This window comes from Eptatretus burgeri, chromosome 6 (assembly GCF_056783735.1).
Source record: "Eptatretus burgeri isolate ZD-2024b chromosome 6, Ebu_testis_v1, whole genome shotgun sequence".
Taxonomy (NCBI): Eukaryota; Metazoa; Chordata; class Myxini; order Myxiniformes; family Myxinidae; genus Eptatretus; species Eptatretus burgeri.
In genome coordinates this window covers 105,393,349-105,411,809 of record NC_140966.1, presented here as the reverse complement: position 1 = coordinate 105,411,809, position 18,461 = coordinate 105,393,349, and the positions used below count along the sequence as shown (strand labels likewise).

The 18,461-nt window shown below is 45.0% G+C and overlaps 1 protein-coding gene and 1 long non-coding RNA gene across 5 annotated transcripts in view; one reads left to right on the top strand and one right to left on the bottom strand.

Moving 5' to 3' along the window:
* The window catches only part of LOC147025530 (poly(U)-specific endoribonuclease-B-like), a 30,691-nt gene extending 14,684 nt beyond the window's left edge, over positions 1-16,007 (top strand). The window contains exons 6-7 of the mRNA XM_085886556.1: positions 3,296-3,449; positions 15,029-16,007. Of these exons, the coding sequence (XP_085742682.1) occupies positions 3,296-3,449; positions 15,029-15,286 (412 nt within the window). The 3' untranslated portion in view covers positions 15,287-16,007. The remainder of the gene's footprint in view (positions 1-3,295; positions 3,450-15,028) is intronic.
* A 273-nt stretch (positions 16,008-16,280) lies between these two features.
* Positions 16,281-18,461, bottom strand: part of LOC147025529 (uncharacterized) — a 39,123-nt gene continuing 36,942 nt past the window's right edge. For all 4 annotated transcript variants that reach the window (XR_015059562.1, XR_015059560.1, XR_015059563.1 and 1 more), the window contains exons 2-3: positions 18,027-18,175; positions 16,281-16,754 (exon numbers count right to left, since the gene is read on the bottom strand). This is a non-coding gene — a long non-coding RNA (uncharacterized LOC147025529). The remainder of the gene's footprint in view (positions 16,755-18,026; positions 18,176-18,461) is intronic.

Below are 18,461 nucleotides of genomic sequence, written 5' to 3'. Positions count from 1 at the left end.
TTGTCTCCACCCCCCAGGTTTCTGCATTGTGCACGCATTTCATGACCAACCACCTTCCGATGAAACTCACATAATCCAAAATCACTGCTCACCTCCACTCATCCGTTCCTCTTTTCTACGGCCTGTGGAATCAACTTCCACATTTTCTTCCACCCAATTCGTCCCATCCAGGTCTTCAAATCAGCTGTTCTCCACCATCTCAGAATGATTGTCCCCCATCCAAAACCATGATCTTTTCTACCTCCATTAACACCGCCCCCCCCCCACACCCTACCACACTCCCATGCACACTCCTTCCAAATTTCCAGTTTTCTCTCCCTGAGAATTTGCTTCTGTGTTCGTCTTGTCCACCCCCATGCGTCCTCTCCTACCCCTAATTCCTCCCTGCTTTCCTTATTCGTCCAAGCCTCCCTCTATTTTGTCCTTCACCCCTGCTGTTGGTGTTTCCTCCATCTCTCGACTGTTCCTTTTGGTCTGTCGCATCCATTCAGTGTTCCAGCTCTTCTACGAGCCTTGACATTGTAGAAAATAAAATATTTTTTTTAAAACATGATGATGAGCCGCAACACACCTTCCCATTTACTGCATTTGGCCGTTTTCAGGGAGTTTTCATTGTGCGAAAGGATTTGCACAAATCGACTTGACATTTAGGAAGTCGAACTGTATTGAAAAGTAGAAACGCATGCGCTTGTGGTTGACGTGGTTTCTCCGATAACAAAAACAGACTCACGACATTTCCCATACCGACACAACTGACGCAATCATAGTTCCTGCTTGTTTTCACAAATTTCACAAGTTAATAAATTGCAATGGTTTTGGTCCCAACATTCCTTACTGGATGCTAATGGTCCTCTTTGAAGTAGTTTCAAACTCTCACGATACCCTTCGGACCCAACCAAGGTTGTTGTGCAGCCGCCGTTCCTGAGAGGTCTTGGGATTGGAGGACCGAAGCCTTCGATGATGGACGGTGACCAGTTGATGGTGATTGAATGAGGCACTCAATAATCTCAAGGAATTCTTAAGATCTCTCCCTCTCCCCACACCTCCTCCAAGTAAGCTCTTGGGCTGCTATAGTCTCAAGGCAAGAATTACAACGAGTGGTTTTGCCATTGCCTTTCCAGTTGTCATCTCGACATGAATTTGTTCGATCATAAGCCTTCTCTGAGTAGAAAGACACCGTGGGATGCGTAACGTCCACTGATGACTCCGAACAGATGGGTCCCTCACTCGATGTCCAATCCAATGGACGGAGTCCTCATCAATGCCTCACCCTGCCTGTGAATCTCAGGGGGGGGGCACTTTACAGTGAGGTCAGGAATGGGACCCAGACTAGTTGGATAAAAGATATGTGCATCACCTTTGATCTGGGGAATTTCACAAAACTCTTCGACGATGCATACAGTAATCACGAAAAGCTGACAGTGGGTGTTGTGGGGGTGGGGGAGTCATTTATGAAAAGAATAAGAGTTGGTTGAAAGGATTTAAGAGAGAACGAGAGGATGGATGAGTATGGGAAATGACATTTTGTTGCCATATTTGGGTGGAAATGGAGCGGAGGTTGAAAACCCACATTTTTTTAGGTCCTCGTGGAGGATCTCTAAGTCTTACTCACGTTGTTGTTCTTGTGGACTTTTTTGTTTCACAGCCTACAGTTTTCATCGAAACTTCCTGAAACATGGCATATATATGTAGACATACCCTGCGCAGACAGTAACCATCTCCGATTTTGAAAATTCCTCCTCGAAAAAAAGTTATGACGTCAAAATATCTCCGCTAATGGAAATCGCCTAAAAAAATTATCTCCGAAACTAGGCAAGCTTTTTGAATTCTGTTTGCGGGAATCGAACAGGGCATTAGCAGAGATGAATTACCGCACATATGATACATCACTATGACGTCATATCAATTTTCATGACGTCATTCCTATTTTTTGACATTTTTTGTTTCACAACCCAGAGTTTTCATCGGATCTTCGTGAAACTTGCCATGTATATGCAGAAAGCCCACGCGCAGGCAGGAACCATCTCCGATTTTGGGAATTCTTCCTAGAAAAAAAGTTGACGTCATAATATTGCCGCTAATGGAAATCGCCGATATAATTATCTCCGAAACTAGGCAAGCTGTTTGAATTTTGTTTGCGGGAATCAAGCCGGGCATTAGCACAGATAATTTATCGCAAACCTGATACATCACAAATTCGTTTTTATGACGTCATCGTTAAGAGGACGAGGATCTTAGCTCATTCGAGCTTGTTTTTTTTAGCTCATTTGGTGGTGTGCTCACTTTTGAGGTCTTTGTTGCCTGGCACAATCCCCGGTGAAGTTGAACCAGGATAGAGCTCACATTCCGGTTCAGTGCCAGGAGGAGATGCTGCATAGAGAAGCATGCCGTTATCCCACTTGCCTGCAACTACTATACAGACAGGTGCCTTGAAGCTGCTATAGAATCTGAAAACTGCTTGGTATGTATGTATATGTATTTATTTATTTATTTATTTTAAATTAATGAATAATTTATTTTGACATTTTTTAAATTTTTTCATTTATTTTGATTTTTATTGAAATATCGTGTCTAAGTCCCTCAGAGTGGCGTGCACATCAATCGCATGCGAGATGAAGGACATCAGGAGACAGTATTGTACTTTGATGGCTGGGTTTGAATCCTGACCCAGCTATAAACTGTCATCCTGCTGTTTCACGGGCTCATCAGTGTTTGTGCCGTCCCTCGGATGGATGTTAAACTGAGCGTCCTGTCTGCCGGCATTAGTTGATGGACGTTAACGATCCCACTGTGTCCTTCACAAAGAGTAGGCGAGCGATCGCCGGCACCATTTTTAAAATAAAATAAAAATTCTTACTTTTTCAACAAAGACCAAAACTATTTTCTCTTCCACTTGCCTTTTGAGATAAAATTCGAACATTGCAATCATAATATCGTATTTCCACACTCTGCTTTCGAACATTCCAGCATCTAAATGTAGATCCTCGTGTGCATTACGTAACAATACATTATTTGGAGATGTGGTGGCACTTTGACAATTTGGTGGAACTTCTTGTTGAAAATTAATATCGATGTCAATGGAACTCGTTCATCCAGCAATCACCGAAAAGGCAAAATTTTCTCATGGGCATCAGATTTCACTGAGCATGGACGATGGAAACCTTCTCCATCATATCGTAATGGGACATCGGGTGGGTTTCTGAGTGCTCACTCTCGATCCAGTGACCTTTATAGTTGACGTGCTATCATATTGGACATCGAGCAATCACTTTGTTCATTCCTTCATCCCATGCAGAAACGACTCTTCTGGATTTGAGCACGTGTTTGTCGGTGAGACGCGTCGAAGGAAAGAGGTCATCGGTTTCCACAACTGGATCCAGTTTTATCTCCAGGAGAAACGCGGCAATGTCGACTACATGGGCCACCATGCTCGTCGCTGGAAGAATCAGGTGGGTCTTGATACTCACCCAATTATTCTCGACAGATCGAGCCAAAAAAGGTCTTTTTATTGCCGATCCCAATTCACCCTGAGCAGTCACGGATAAAGGGTATCACACAATGTGGGATGAACCATGAAGTGTGCACTGGCATCGCGTATATTCGACCTGAGCACGTCATGCAGGCAGATTACCCTCTCTGAAAGTCGTTAATGAGCCAGATGGGTTTTCACCGTTGACAATCTCATTGTATTTGGCAATTCTGAGACTTGCTCAATTTCCAGAAGCTTTGAATTTAACATCATCGTATTGTCCGCTGGATTTGAACCCACGACCTTTGGGAAGCTGGTTCGGCATCCTCATCACTAGGCTACCGCTGTACCCGTAGACATTAATATCGAAGTGCACAAACAACACAGACACAAGAGTTACAAACTGGTCATCGCAGCTTGACAGTGACCGTATTTGTTAGCGCAATCGATTTATCGAAGGATAAGTGAATGTAGAATGTAGTTGTTATTTAAGTCTCCCTCTATAGGACCGGGGGAGGCTGAAAGCTGTTGGCGGGTTTGTTTCTACAATTAGTGTCCCCATTTTTTTCATGGTACCCCAGAGTTCCTTAGATCGCGAGGAGCAATGAAACCACATTGAGCCGTTTCGGGGGGATTTTTCTTCCTTTTTGTTTTTTACTGCCAATGTCCGAGCTGTATCTCGGAGCTGGGCCTTGGCTTTCAGAATTAAATTTTGCATCAATAACTGGAATGAATAGGACGCAGGGGTGATTTAGAACATGTTTGACCTTGACCTAATTTTGAAGGTCATGACCTAATTATATACATTTTAACATTTTTCACCACGACTCGACGAAGATTCATCTGATCGGAACGAAATTGCCCTCTCCAGATAGCATCGAGCAAGGTGCATTCACACTTATTTACACCACACCCATCCGGGTTAAAGGTCAAATGGCGGTCTGAAAAAAAAATGCGTTTTTGTCAATGCGGAATCTCAAAGACCGCTTGGCCTTCCAATATGTTTTTGCATCATAATAGTGTACCTGCACTGAAGTTGTGCACATGATATTTCTTTCATGTCCTTGACCTACTTTTTCAGATAGTGACCTAATTACTTAAAAACACCCTTCTGATCATAACTTGAATAATTTTCCTCCGATTTTCATGATGTTGAATTTTATGGATAGATTGTAGATGGGGACACATTTTCTATATCGACACGCCATCCCAAAGTGTTTAAGGTCAAGGTCATATGGCAGTCCGAAAAAAAAAAATACGGTCATCATTGGATCGCGGGTGCCGGGAGAGACTTACCATTGGTGATGGCTTTGTGATCACAGATGTCAAAATTTATGTGAACCAAAATATTACACTTTGCTTTTCCTCTGCCATACAGTTATCAATACTGTGTAGGATTGTGGAATATTGTTCCCGTTGCCGCCACAAACTTGTTCTGATCCTCCCCCATGCTTCACTGTAGATGTTGTACATTGATTACTCCAATGTTCTTCTTCCTGTCTCACAAACTTATTCATTGTTGCCGAACTATTTTTGATTTCCACTCATCTATAGAGAAAAGCCTGGTGTTTGGCTTAATGGTTAAAGTGGCTGGCTTAAGATCTTCGGGTCTTGAGTTTGAGCTGCTGTCTTGCCATTAAATAACACCAGGTGCGTTGACGCAGCCTGTCATCCTTCCGAGTTTGGCAAAAGTATGAGTACCGGCTTACTGGTAACAGGGGCACTGTATCAGCTGCACAGCCAATCTCCCAGCAATGATGCAACCAGCAGCCACAGGTTGCATATAAAATAATGAAAAATAATCTAGAGAGAGAAAACATCTCCAACTTTGTTCATCCCACTGTTTCTTCTGCCATGAAGTGTTGGTTTCATCTACGCTCTTCAGTTCTGCATACACACCTGCAACATTGAGTCCTGCCTCACTTCTTCACCTGCAGTGAATATCATTTACGAGCCAACACTGCTCTTTTTATTTGACTGGAAACAGATATATTGGACAAGAACAGGTGGGGCATGCAGCTTACCCTCTCTCTCTCTCTCTGAAGGTCGTTAGGAGCCATGACTGAACTCGCACTATTGCTTTTTGGGAAAACAATGAGTCGACTTCTTTAATCAACATTGTACATACCAATGATGTGATCATTTCTGATTGGTTGGACAAACACAAATCACAATGGAAACTCCTTAAGACCCTTGTTGAAGACTAATGTCAACCCACGTTGCCGTCGTCTGGTGCAGTCCATTTTTGTGTGATAAAGGAGTGACATTCCCAGAGTTTACTCTTTCCCTTTTTTTCTTTTTCTTTTTTTTCCTTACCCTTTCCACAATTATTTGCATTACTATCAGGAAGTTGGTGGACTTCCAATGTGGGGATGGCACACACAGTCCATAGGTTCTATATATTGTTAGTATTATTATTATTATTATTATTATTATTATTATTTTCAGCCAAACTCAAAATTAGTTAAAGGTCAGGACTTGGTTTAAACATAAATCTACTGAATCTTACAGGAGGAAGTTCCATGACTACTCGAAATTTTCAAAAACTTGATGGGACTCCACAAAATAAACATTTCAAAGTAAGCATCGCTGCATAACTACACTTTGGGCAATGAAGGGCCAAGAGGGGTCGGCGGGACCACGCCTGTCAACCAGCCATGTCGGAGCAGGTCCGTGGTGACACAATGACCCGAGGGGCAATCACACCTAAATGGACGTGGTTAACGGTGGAATATTCCGTACAGTCCGACAACCATTGTTGCTAGATGTACATTCATTGTAATCATACAAATTCAATAATTGATGCAGGCACGATGGCACGTGCACAGAGTGCAGGAACTTTCTTCCTTCCGAGAAGCTTGCGGGCACGTGTACACGCACAACAATGGGAACTTCGGGTCATAGCGTTTAAAACATTTTTTGTTAAACTCAAAATTTGATATTGGGTCATACCTGGTGGAACTGTTTGCCATCTTTCAACGTTGCTTTAGGTGGGAAGTGTCGGGATTTGAGATGGCACACCATCGACTTCGCTCTGTTACGGATTATGTCCATGAAGGAAAACCCTTCTGTATTTTCTTCTGCCGTCATTTCCAACAATATGTTTTCCTTTGTTCTTTTATTATTTGAATAACTATCATTTTCTTCGACAGGTTCATCTCTTTCCATGGATCTCTTTCCGACCGATTGCTCTGCTCTCCGAGCGATTATTTTTTTAATCGCTCTGTCGTGTCTAAGCCTTTGTAGCTCTGTCAAAAGTAGTAATAATTGATCCCTGACCCCATTCCTTTTTTGGTTGTAGGGCAGTGTTTTAGGCCCCCACAAAAAATACACCCACGGGCAATGCCGGGTACCCCTGCTAGTACATAATACCGTGGAACCCCGACTTTCATGGAACCCCATGTATTCACAGTTGATTAAATGTGACCAGCTTCTACATTTGCAGCCTGTGCTTCACATTTTTACAGTTTCTTCGCAGAGACAAAAAAACCATCACCCACCAGTGCCATGCACAAACAAAAGATACGCGCATAACACAGTTCTATAACCATCTCCCAGCAACTGTGCATAAGGTACCTCTACGTGTGCATAAATCATCCCCCACCACCATCACCACGACCCACAACCCTTTCACCACTACTTATGTGCAGCGTGTCCTGGGTCTCATTCTTTGTTGGCGTCCCGCTGTCTTGACCTACTAATCATAATCCTAACCCTCAGCTGTGCCCCCTTCAATGCCCTCACCGGCACCTCCTTCGGTGTACAACTCATCAGCATCCTCGTATGTGTTCCCTCTTCAGAGGAGTTCACTAGATTCTAACTCATCATCATCATCATCATCACATCAAAAGATATGTCATATCTTAAATAACAATTGGAAGCAGTACCTGCTGAAATGAGAGCGAGAGAAGAACCTTCAGAGTTTAGGCTTTATTCCATTTGATTGGAGCCGCTTCTGCGGGCACACCGGGGAATACAGGTTCAGCTAGGAGTACATAAGCAGTAACGTATACATGTGCGATTAATCATTGCAGACTAAATCCGCGTAAGCACGGAGTTCGATATAATCTCCATTCTCACCAGTCAATGAGCACCTTCAGTCAACGAGCATCAAGTGAACAGCCGATGTAAATGGCAATGCCCCGGGGATAATCACCCCGTGCCGCGGAGACCTCCCCTTATACGCGAGACGCACAACATGTGATCCCGCATCATGTCCCTCAATTCACCTCAATTCACCACATTCTCCCCACCTTTAAAATGCAACTAGGGGCCCATCTTACACACCATGATTGCTTTAGCACTACAGGAGTATACATTTCAAGCAACGCGGACTAATAGGTCTACAGAAGCATACATGCCAAGCTGTGATTATTTTGAGTTGTAGGAGCATGGTAATGAGCATCGATATATGATATAATGAGCATATAGGAGCATGAGCAGCGAGAATGCCGATAATCCCCTTTACAGATTGAGTCGTCGAGGGGGCCTTATTCGTCGACCTCTCCGGGAGTAAATGGCAGTTTCACTTGAGGGAGACTCCCGATCCTCTTGGTGAGCCTCGACTTGTGCCGGGGATGACTCCTCGATCGCTCTCGGGTGGAACGCGGCAGCCCCGTCGCCCGGTGGAGTTCCTGGGGGGGGAATGTCAGAAGGAGGAGTGCCAGAAGGTGGTGTACCTGCGGGAGGAGTACCTGAGGGAGCCAGATGGCGAACCGACACTGGTCTCCCTGCCATCCGGGAGCCTGACATGAGCATACTCTGGATTAGTGTCAATGAGTTCGACCCCCTCCACCAGGGGTTCATACTTGCTTTGTCGGACCGGGCGTTTCATGAACACTGTACCGGGATGGGTCAGCCAGTTGGGCACCGTTTGACCGTCAACATAACGTCGCTGGTGAGTAAACATTCGTTCGTGAGGAGTTGCATTGGTGGACGTGCAGAGCAAAGAGCGTATGGAATTCAGAGCGTCGGGAAGAGTAACCTCCCACCGCTCGGGGCCCAGTCCTCTCGATTTCAGCGCCAGAGTTACGGCTTTCCAAATAACTCCATTATACCTTTCCACCTGCCCGTTTCCCTGTGGGTTGTAACCCGTCGTTCGACTAGTTGCTATGCCGTGCTCTAATAGGAATTGTTTTAGCCCGGCCGACATGAAACACGGCCCTCTGTCTGAATGTATGTACGAAGGTTTCCCAAACATAGCGAAGAGGTCAGAGAGACATCTCACGACAGTGCCCGAGGTCATATCCGAGCACGGAAATGCAAAAGGGAACCTTGAATATTCATCAACAACGGTGAATATGTATCTGTTGTCTGTCTCGGTCGGCAGGGGCCCTTTGAAGTCGATGTTTAGTCTCTCGAAGGGGGAAGTGGCCTTGATCAGTCTGCCAGATGCCGCGCCAAAGAATCTGGGTTTTAGTTCAGCACAAACAGGGCATGAAGCATTCATTTGTTTAATATCTTCAACAGAATAGGGAAGATTTTGTCTGCGCACGAAATGTGCCATTCTGGTTACCCCTGGGTGGCAGAGAGACACGTGTAGGTCTTGCAAAGCCTGACTGATTGTTGCCGAACTGTAGACCCGAGAGAAGGTATCTGCAGCAGGGTTTTCCTTCCTGGGCCGGTAAACAATGTCGTATCTGTAGCAAGCTAGGTCTATCCGCCATCTCATAATTTTTTCATTCTTATTTTTCCCGTTATTTTTCCCATCAAACATGAATGCCACGGATCGTTGGTCCGTAACGAGCGTGAAGTGGTTTCCCAGTAAATAATGTCTCCATTTCCGCAGCGCTTCGACGATGGCGTACGCTTCCTTCTCTATCGCTGAGTGTCTCTGCTCGCTTCTAGAGAGAGTTCTCGAGAAGAACGCGACCGGCCGCCCAGACTGATTAAGTGTAGCAGCTATGGCGTGATCTGAAGCGTCGGTTTCCACCACGAAGGGCACCGAGCTGTCGATCGATAAAACCACAGACTTACTGATATCATCCTTGAGGTTGTGGAAAGCTCTTACAACAGCGGCATCTGGTGGAAAGTTTTTGCAATGCACTAGGGGATGTATTTTCTCGGAGTATTGCGAAATCCATCTTGCATAGTAAGCGAACATGCCGATCACCCGGCGCATTGCCTGCAGGTCCTGAGGTGGGGGTAGCTCACGAAGTGGGCGCAATCGTTCAGGATCAGGCTTAATTGTGCCGTCGGCTATTGTGTAGCCGAGAAGGTCAATTGACCTTGCCGAGAATACGCATTTCTCGTAGTTGAGAGTCAGATTATATTTTCTAGCAATGCTCAAGAATCTGTCCAGATTCCTATCATGTTCCCTCTGATCCCTACCGCACACTGTGACATTATCCACGTAAACAAAAGTGTCTTCGAGGTTTTCATCTGAGATGATGTCGTCCATAACCCGTTGGAAGCAAGCTACTCCATTCGTGACACCGAAAGGTATTCTCCTGAATTGGTAGAGGCGCCTCCCTGCCTGGAATGCGGTGTAAGGTTTGTCTTCCTCTCGGATGGGAATTTGATGATAGGCGCTTCGCAAGTCGATGGTGCTGAATACCTTATAATTGGCCACGCGTTCGACCATCTCGTCTATGCGCGGCAGGGGGTAGGCATCGAGTTGGGTAAAGCGATTGACCGTTTGGGAATAATCGACAACCATTCGTTTCTTATGGTTCTGACTGCTGGTTACTAACACCTGTGCGCGCCATGGCGAATCGCTCGGTTCTATAATTCCTTCTTCCAGTAATCGCTTGATTTCTGAGGTGATGAAATTCATGTCAGCAGTGGTATATCGCCGCGATTTAATCGCTATCGGTTTGCAGACCGGCGACAAGTTAGCGAACAGCTGGGGGGACGTCACCTCCGCGGTGGTCAACGCATTTAAAATTAGACGAGGCTTGCTTCCTCCAAAGGGTATTTCGACGCTCGTGTGCTGCTTGAGGACATTATGACCCAGAATTATGTCTGCGCACAAATCACGAAGCACCAGTACCCTTACATCCCGATGCGTGTACCCTTTTACGTCCAATTCAACATTGCAGTACCCTCGTACACGGGATTGTAGTGAGGTGGCGGCCATGCATACCGTATTGTCAGTCGGGTGGATTATCCATTTCCTGCCCTTCACTAGCGAGCTGTTGACGAAACTTTCAGAGCTTCCGGTATCAATCAGAGCCTCAGCCATATGCCCGTTAATTCGTATGTTGATGATAGCCTTGGATAGATTCCCCGGGGAGGCTGCAGTTAATTTATTTTGCGAGTAGAGAGCCGCAGAAGTGGGTTTATTTCTCCTTAGAGTAGATTTGCATACCCTGGCATAATGCCCTTTCTTGTCGCAATTCATGCATGTGGCATCTCTGGCGGGGCATTTTTGACGAGGGTGCCTTTTGTACCCACAAAAGAAGCATTTACCAACCGGAGCAGTTGCTGAGGAGTTTGACGTGGCCTGGGTATCCGGCTCCTCGGGTGTTTCTCCATCCCCTATATCTGGCTGTGTCTGTGCCAGTGGGGTTCCCTGGGTTCCCATCGTAGCAGCGTTCATTAGCAGCATCGGTGTCCCAAATGACTCAGATTGCTGCTGAGCCGTATCCATCGCTCGTGCCTGATCGACTACCTTGTCAAGAGTGGGTTGCGCTTTCTCTAGTTAGCGTTGCCGTATGTGGGCTGATCTGAGTCCTTGGATGAATGCCTCCCGTGTGGCTTCCTTTCGGTGTTCCTCGGCGCTTACGGCCCGGAAGCTGCCGTCTTTTCCCAGCTGATTCAGAGCTTGCAGGAACTGATCGATTGTCTCCGCAGCTGCTTGCTTGCGTGTGTTGAGATGTCGTATGTATACCTCGTTCTTGGGCTTCACGTAGAGCGCTTGCAGCACGTCGATCGCTGCTTCATAAGTGTCGCACTCCGAGAAGAGCCTGTACACGCTGGGCGAGACATGATTCACGAGAGCGGCAAATTTGTCGGCTCCCTCCTCGATGATGGTCAGATAGTGTGAGAAGGAACAGAACCAATGCGACCATTTCATTTCTGCGTCAGTCGCGTTTGGGTCTGCGTCGAACCTCTCTGGTTTGTAGATCTTGTCCATCGTTGGTTGAGAGAGCCGAGAAAACCAAATGGAATAAATTGAAATGAGAGCGAGAGAAGAACCTTCAGAGTTTAGGCTTTATTCCATTTGATTGGAGCCGCTTCTGCGGGCACACCGGGGAATACAGGTTCAGCTAGGAGTACATAAGCAGTAACGTATACATGTGCGATTAATCATTGCAGACTAAATCCGCGTAAGCACGGAGTTCGATATAATCTCCATTCTCACCAGTCAATGAGCACCTTCAGTCAACGAGCATCAAGTGAACAGCCGATGTAAATGGCAATGCCCCAGGGACAATCACCCCGTGCCGCGGAGACCTCCCCTTATACGCGAGACGCACAACATGTGATCCCGCGTCATGTCCCTCAATTCACCTCAATTCACCACACCTGCTGTTTTTGTTTCTTATTTGTAAGCATTTTTATTGAACTTTAATCAGATGCATTCGTTTTTCGGAAAATTATTAAATTTTCCCTTATGAATCACAAACCACTGGGAACCTATCTCCCTTTTTCCCATTGAATCAATGCCCCGATATTCGTGCCATTTTCCAGGAACGTATCCCCTGCGAACATCTGGATCTTACTGTGTATCGTTTTTGGCCCTGTCTCTCAATGGTGGTGTCACTTTAAAAATTAATTCAGTCTCCAACTGTATAACATGAATTGCTGTAAATGATGTTAATTTCACAACATCCTATATTCAGATTTACTTAAATTGTAAACCTCAAAACATAGTTCTCTTACCTTAAGTAAGAAGCTTAACCGGTAAGTTACACATCCACACTTACACATTCCGTGTTTGAAGGTGATTGTGAACGCAAATCGAGAGAGAGAGACCCAGAGAGAGAGAGTGAGAGAGACCCAGAGAGAGAGAGAGAGAGAGAGAGAGAGAGAGAGAGAGAGAGAGAGAGAGAGAGAGAGAGAGAGAGAGAGAGAGAGAGAGAGAGACACACACACACACAGAGAGAGAGGAGAGAGACCCAGAGAGAGAGGGAGAGAGAGAGACACACACACACAGAGAGAGAGAGAGAGAGAGAGAGAGAGAGAGAGAGAGAGAGAGAGAGAGAGAGAGAGAGAGAGAGAGAGAGGGGAGAGAGAGAGGGAGAGAGAGAGGGGGAGAGAGAGAGGGGAGAGAGAGGGAGAGAGAGAGAGAGAGAGAGAGGGGGGAGAGAGGGGAGAGAGTGAGACACAGAGAGAGAGGAGAGAGAGAGAGGGGAGAGAGCGAGACACAGAGAGAGAGAGGAGAGAGAAAGGAGGGAGAGAGAGAGAGGGGAGAGAGCGAGACACAGAGAGAGAGAGGAGAGAGAAAGGAGGGAGAGAGAGAGAGGGGAGAGAGAGAGAGAGAGAGAGAGAGAGAGAGAGAGAGAGAGAGAGAGAGAGAGAGAGAGAGAGAGAGAGAGAGAGAGAGAGAGAGAGAGAGAGAGAGAGAGAGAGAGAGAGAGAGAGAGAGATAGAGGAGAGAGGAGAGAGACACAGACACAGAGAGACACAGACACAAAGAGAGGATAGAGACACAGACACAGAGAGAGGGGAGAGAGAGAGAGAGAGGAATGAAGAGGACAGGAGAGGAGAGGGGAGAGAGGAATAGAGAGTGTCATTTGCAGGAAACATCCATGAGTGAAAGAAGGACGTACGGATGATTTAACATGATAATTTCTGGTGACCGTCGTTACCTTTACATACTTTATAGCAAACCATCCTTAAATCCTTTTCCATAAAAAAATTAAAAAATCCTTTTTGTGACGTGTGCGTATATCAATGCATTTATCCATTTTGAATCTGATTTTTCAACGACACCTGAGAACAGCCTCTTTTACGAAAGAAAGAGTGGAACCGATAGCATCATCACAGGCGAGTGGTTTGTCACCCCGTCTTTCGATGATTCAGTAGCCAAAGGTCTTCATTCGAAACCGATGTGATCACATCATATCCGGACGATTCGGTTGCATGCGGTCTTCATTCAAAACCAACGTGGTCACATCACGTCTGTGCAATTCGGCTACACAAGGTCTTCATTCAAAACCAACGTGGTCACATCACGTCTGGGCAATTCGGCTACGCAAGGTCTTCATTCGAAACCGATGTGGTTGCATCATTTATCAAGGCCTAAAAGGGGAACGTTTGAATCACATCAGGTGCCTTGGCAGAGCGACCCGTTCTCGGTACTTGGAGTGGTACAAACAACACTACACATTGCTTCAATCAAAGTACTTTGAACCTTTTGCTGGCGCCAATTGGAGTTCAGCCCAACATCAGACTGTGTTTGATCTGCAACCGAACTCGCTTTGCAAATTGAAGGCTTCCTGAGTGACTCATTTGGCCGGACCAAGATCGTTTCTATCAAGATCACAATGACTCCCAAGTAGGCCGAGGTGCTATTCATGCCAAACATGCCGGCGATGGCGTCGACTCACTATTGGGGTTGGCAGTGGATGACTTGGTTGGTTTGCTAACAATCAGTATTTTTTTTTAAGATATTCACACAAACTTTGTGGACCTTGTCTTGCTGGAATTCATTTTTGATCTGGTCGAATCGTTGTTACCTTCTCCAGGTGGTGTTCTTAATTATTTGTTTTTTTTTCTTATAAGACCGGAACCACATCATTTTCATCAAGCATTTGGATTGTCCTGTTTACCGTTTCTCTTTGATCCAACGGCGTATGATGGTTGGATCCCAGGTTGAAATCCCATTAGACTCTTGACATTTCTATGTTGTCCATCAATGGGCTCGTGACTCGCATTAAAAGTGAACTGATGTCTACTAATGCCGTGGATCAAACGTGAATGACAAAGGAATTCCCACCTGAAACATTTTTCACCTCCTGAGAAGGTGTTTTCATCAAGCCATCACCGAATGGACAGTTAATCTTCAGCTTTAATAATCCAATTCATACAGGGGAGCATGTTGATGGGGGGTGGGGGGGGGTTGTGTATTAAGTATTCCAACAAACCTCGTATGTCTGACAAAGCAAGCCTTGCGACTCGATCCATCAGACGATTGAAGAAATGAGAGCTTGAGGTTTTGTCCAAACAATTGTCCCAAAATCTCTGCTATTGCATTAACAATCATAAAGATAATAACATGACCCGCCCCGGCCACTCCCATAGGGAGCGGGTGCTTTTCATACAGACAAATGAGCTGTGGTGTCATCGTACGGATGCTCTGAGTAGAAGATGAAAGTTGTTTCCATCATGCTCTGAAAGGAGAAAACTACAGTACCTCGTAGATGTGAATCATAAGAAGAAATTGCAATATGGAGAATCCTTTGCAAGGTTAAGAGGAATGATTTTGCTGCAGAAGGTGTTGATTTGATTCGCTGACAGTGTGGTTGATGTGATGAACACAGATGACGTTGTTTATTTTTTAGGTTGGCTGCATTGTTTGTTTGTTTTTGTCCTTCAGTAACTTCCTTTCCTCCTTCCTGCTTTTGCTCTTTATTCTTGTGTGAATGACCCATTTGTTTGCTTCATCCTCAGCCTGATGAAGAAGACCATCTGTTGACCCTGCAGTTCAGTTGGAAAGAAGCGGTGAAGCCAAAAGGAAGTTCTTTTATCGGCACAAGTCCCGAATTTGAGATGGCCTTGTACACCGTTGCCTTCCTTCTCGGCACCGAGCGTTCGTCTAAGTATCGCATCCAAGTGGACGAGTACCGCTTTGACCTCGTGTGCCACCGCAGTGGATCCCGCATCGGGTCCACCTATCCCATTCTGCTGGATAGCAACCTGCCTGTGTAGCCCCTGGGGTTTCATTTTGAAATATCTGAATTCAGGCAGCAAGGTGAAGGTAATTAACCTTAAGAGTAGTTTTGTAAAAGTTTTATTTTTTGGCAAACTGGAGCATAATGGGACACAAGACCAAGAAGTTTGTTCAAAATCCAAGCTTCGATCTTATCATTGTGACTCAAACTTGTGACTCCACCATATCTGGACCAGCACATTTGTATTTCTCAGCTCGCCAGTTGTATTTGGCCAACAAGGTAGGCACCATGTATTGTATGCTACGTAAGATTTGCGCTTCCGAGACATGTTTGTTAACGAGTTCTGTGATTGGTTAATGAAATTAGCTTTTGTTTGTTCAACCACTAATAAGCCAGAAGCAATACTCGTAATTTTTATTTTCGGGAATTGGGTCAAAATGTTTCCTGGACTCGAACATGTTTCCCCCTCCCCATATACTTGATGAAACCTTCGTACAGGTACGATAACTCTTTTTACTCTTTCTTTGTTGTAGCTTTCCATTGAACTGAGGCTTTGTTAAGAACCCACAATTGTTAGACTTGGCTAGAGATTCTCTTCCTTTCGTTTCAATTGGATGGAAATAAGTCAGACCATTTCCTTGCACACATAATCTATAGATTACATTTCACCGTCTTTATTCCAGCCATGAAATGGTTCGGATCTCTCTTTTCATCCAATGTATTGTGATCAATATAAATATAAAGACGGTGTCTGTCCAGTTTCCTGTCATCTCTTTCACGGCTTCGCACATAGTCACCGGGCGTTGTAAGCATCATTCTAACAATTCTGCTTATGCCACCTACTCTTATTCCTTCCTCATCTTATCCTCCATCACAGGATTGTTTTCTCCGTTGAATCTGGTTATCACAGGATTGTTGTCTTTGTTCAATGGGATTCCCGTCCTATTAAATCCCACGCCATCCCATCACTTGCCCTTTACCGTGTTCACCTGTGATTTATATGGTGAACTCAAACAATGCTGACACGAGGCTTCAAGTTGCAGTGCAATCTTTATTACTCTTTAAGATGTCATGTGTGCAAGACTTCTTAAGGTTAAGGTTATATCATAAGATCGCTGAAGCTTGTGACGACCGATGCGTTGAACACCTTGCAATGATGCGGAAAGCGTGATCTCTCCATTCCAGCCCAAACGAGCTATCTTGTGAGCAGTTCACTGGATGGTGTCACAGCTTTTGCTTCTGATAAGGGCAGGGGAATCCATCATGACTGATTTTGCCCCTGGCAGGGGTGTTGGGGTTTGCAGCAGCCATCTTTCCCCTGACTCTCACAAGGCCATTTTTGCATATTTTGGATTGGAGGTAAAGGTATAGGAATATCTTTGCACCCTCCTTGACATGGGATGGGTCTTGGGAGGTATTGAGGCCTGGGTTGGTAAGGTGCACCGGAGACTTCGGTTGTTGGAGAGCGCTGAACCAGTTTGTAGATCCCTTGATGAGAAGATTCTCTGCAGAAGGGTGGGTAAGTCCATTACATTCGGGAACATTTTCAATCAAAGGATGCTTTCAGACTCATTTGCTTGACAAATGGTTATGGTCGCGATACCGGAGTTACATCATCCCTAAACGTTGAGCGGTGAGACAGGTAAAGTGTGTGCAAGAGCCAACAGTTGTGAGGATAGACAGTCTTATCTTCAACTTTTGTTAATATATTTATCCATCTGGAATAGTCTTGTGGTGCAGAAAACACTTTGGCATGTTATTGACAAACTACTTGGAAATCCTCTGATTAAAAAAATAATAATAATGTTTTCAAACTACCAAAGTTCATGTATTGAAGTTTGTCCAAAGTTTCATGTTAACCCTTTGAACCCTGAACTCCTTGGACATTCGGCTCTCCCACCCTGGGCTCCCTGGAGAAAAATCCGGTCGCTCAGGTATATGGAGGTTTGCATAGGTGCCGGTAAACCGGACGGTATATGGAGGTTTGAATAGCGGCTGGTAAAACGGCCACCAGGGTTCAAAGGGTTAAGACTTTTCGACTTGGGGGAAACTCACTGGTGAGTAAAATCAACATGACCACTCCATTACAGTATATTCACTGGACATATGTCCAAGACCCTTTGGAAGTGCTATGCTAAGCAATCATTTTTATCACGACATAGACAGAGTCTTGGCCGTCGTGGGATGGTGGAAATAAAGCGAACTTACCTTTGCCATCTCGTCTCGGATTGATTCTGCACTCGGCAATAAACTGTCCGATTGGTGTTTTGCATCACAAAGTGCGCCGTCCTCGAGGACTAACATTAAGCCGCATGTCCCATTCTCTGGCATTGTAGTTCTTGGACGTTAAATATGGTGTCTTTGGTGAAAAGGAGGCGAATTATTACCGGTACCCTGAGCAAATTAGAAATTCCTGCCCAAATCACCTTCAATCAAGCGTCAGGCCTGGCCAGGAGTAAGGTTCGTGAAAGACTTAGACCAAAAACTCTCCATAGCTAACCCCAAATAAAGAGGGGAATAATTGGGGCCGTGAACCCTCGAGTCGTTTACACTCTTCGTCATTGGATAGACTTGCCCATACACCTGCGTGTCAAGCACCCAGGTGGTACACCATTGCTGGGTTAAAGAAGAGGAAGAGGATAGACTGAGCCTTAACAACAAACAATTTGGGTTCAGCAGGGAAAGGTTTTGGAGAAGTCGATCACACGGTTCGTTCAATGAAATACCATTCAGTGAAATATCGATACGTGTTGGAGACAAAATGGAACATCTCTCACCTGCTGTTCATTTTGAGTTGAAGTTGGATTCTCGGGCCCAGGGAAGAGTTGTGAACTTGATGACAAACCTGTCGGGGCTCTGTGTTTATATAGCACTGGTTTGACGTCATTTGTGTTTTCTTCGCCACTTGGTGGGTTTTGAGCCACACCTGCTCACTCCGGAGACACCGCACCCAAGAGATGAAAAAATCACGTTTCACAAACAAATTTGTGTTTACACGTGTGTGCTATGACGTATTTTGTTTTCGTGTTTGTGTGACGTCACTTGAGGTCCATATCGAATCTTCACGCTATAGATTGTTAGATAATGTTAGAGCGAGAGAAATATATATATATATATATATATATATATATATATATATATATATATATATATATATATATATATATATATATATATATATATATATATATGTATCGAACATCTAATTTAAT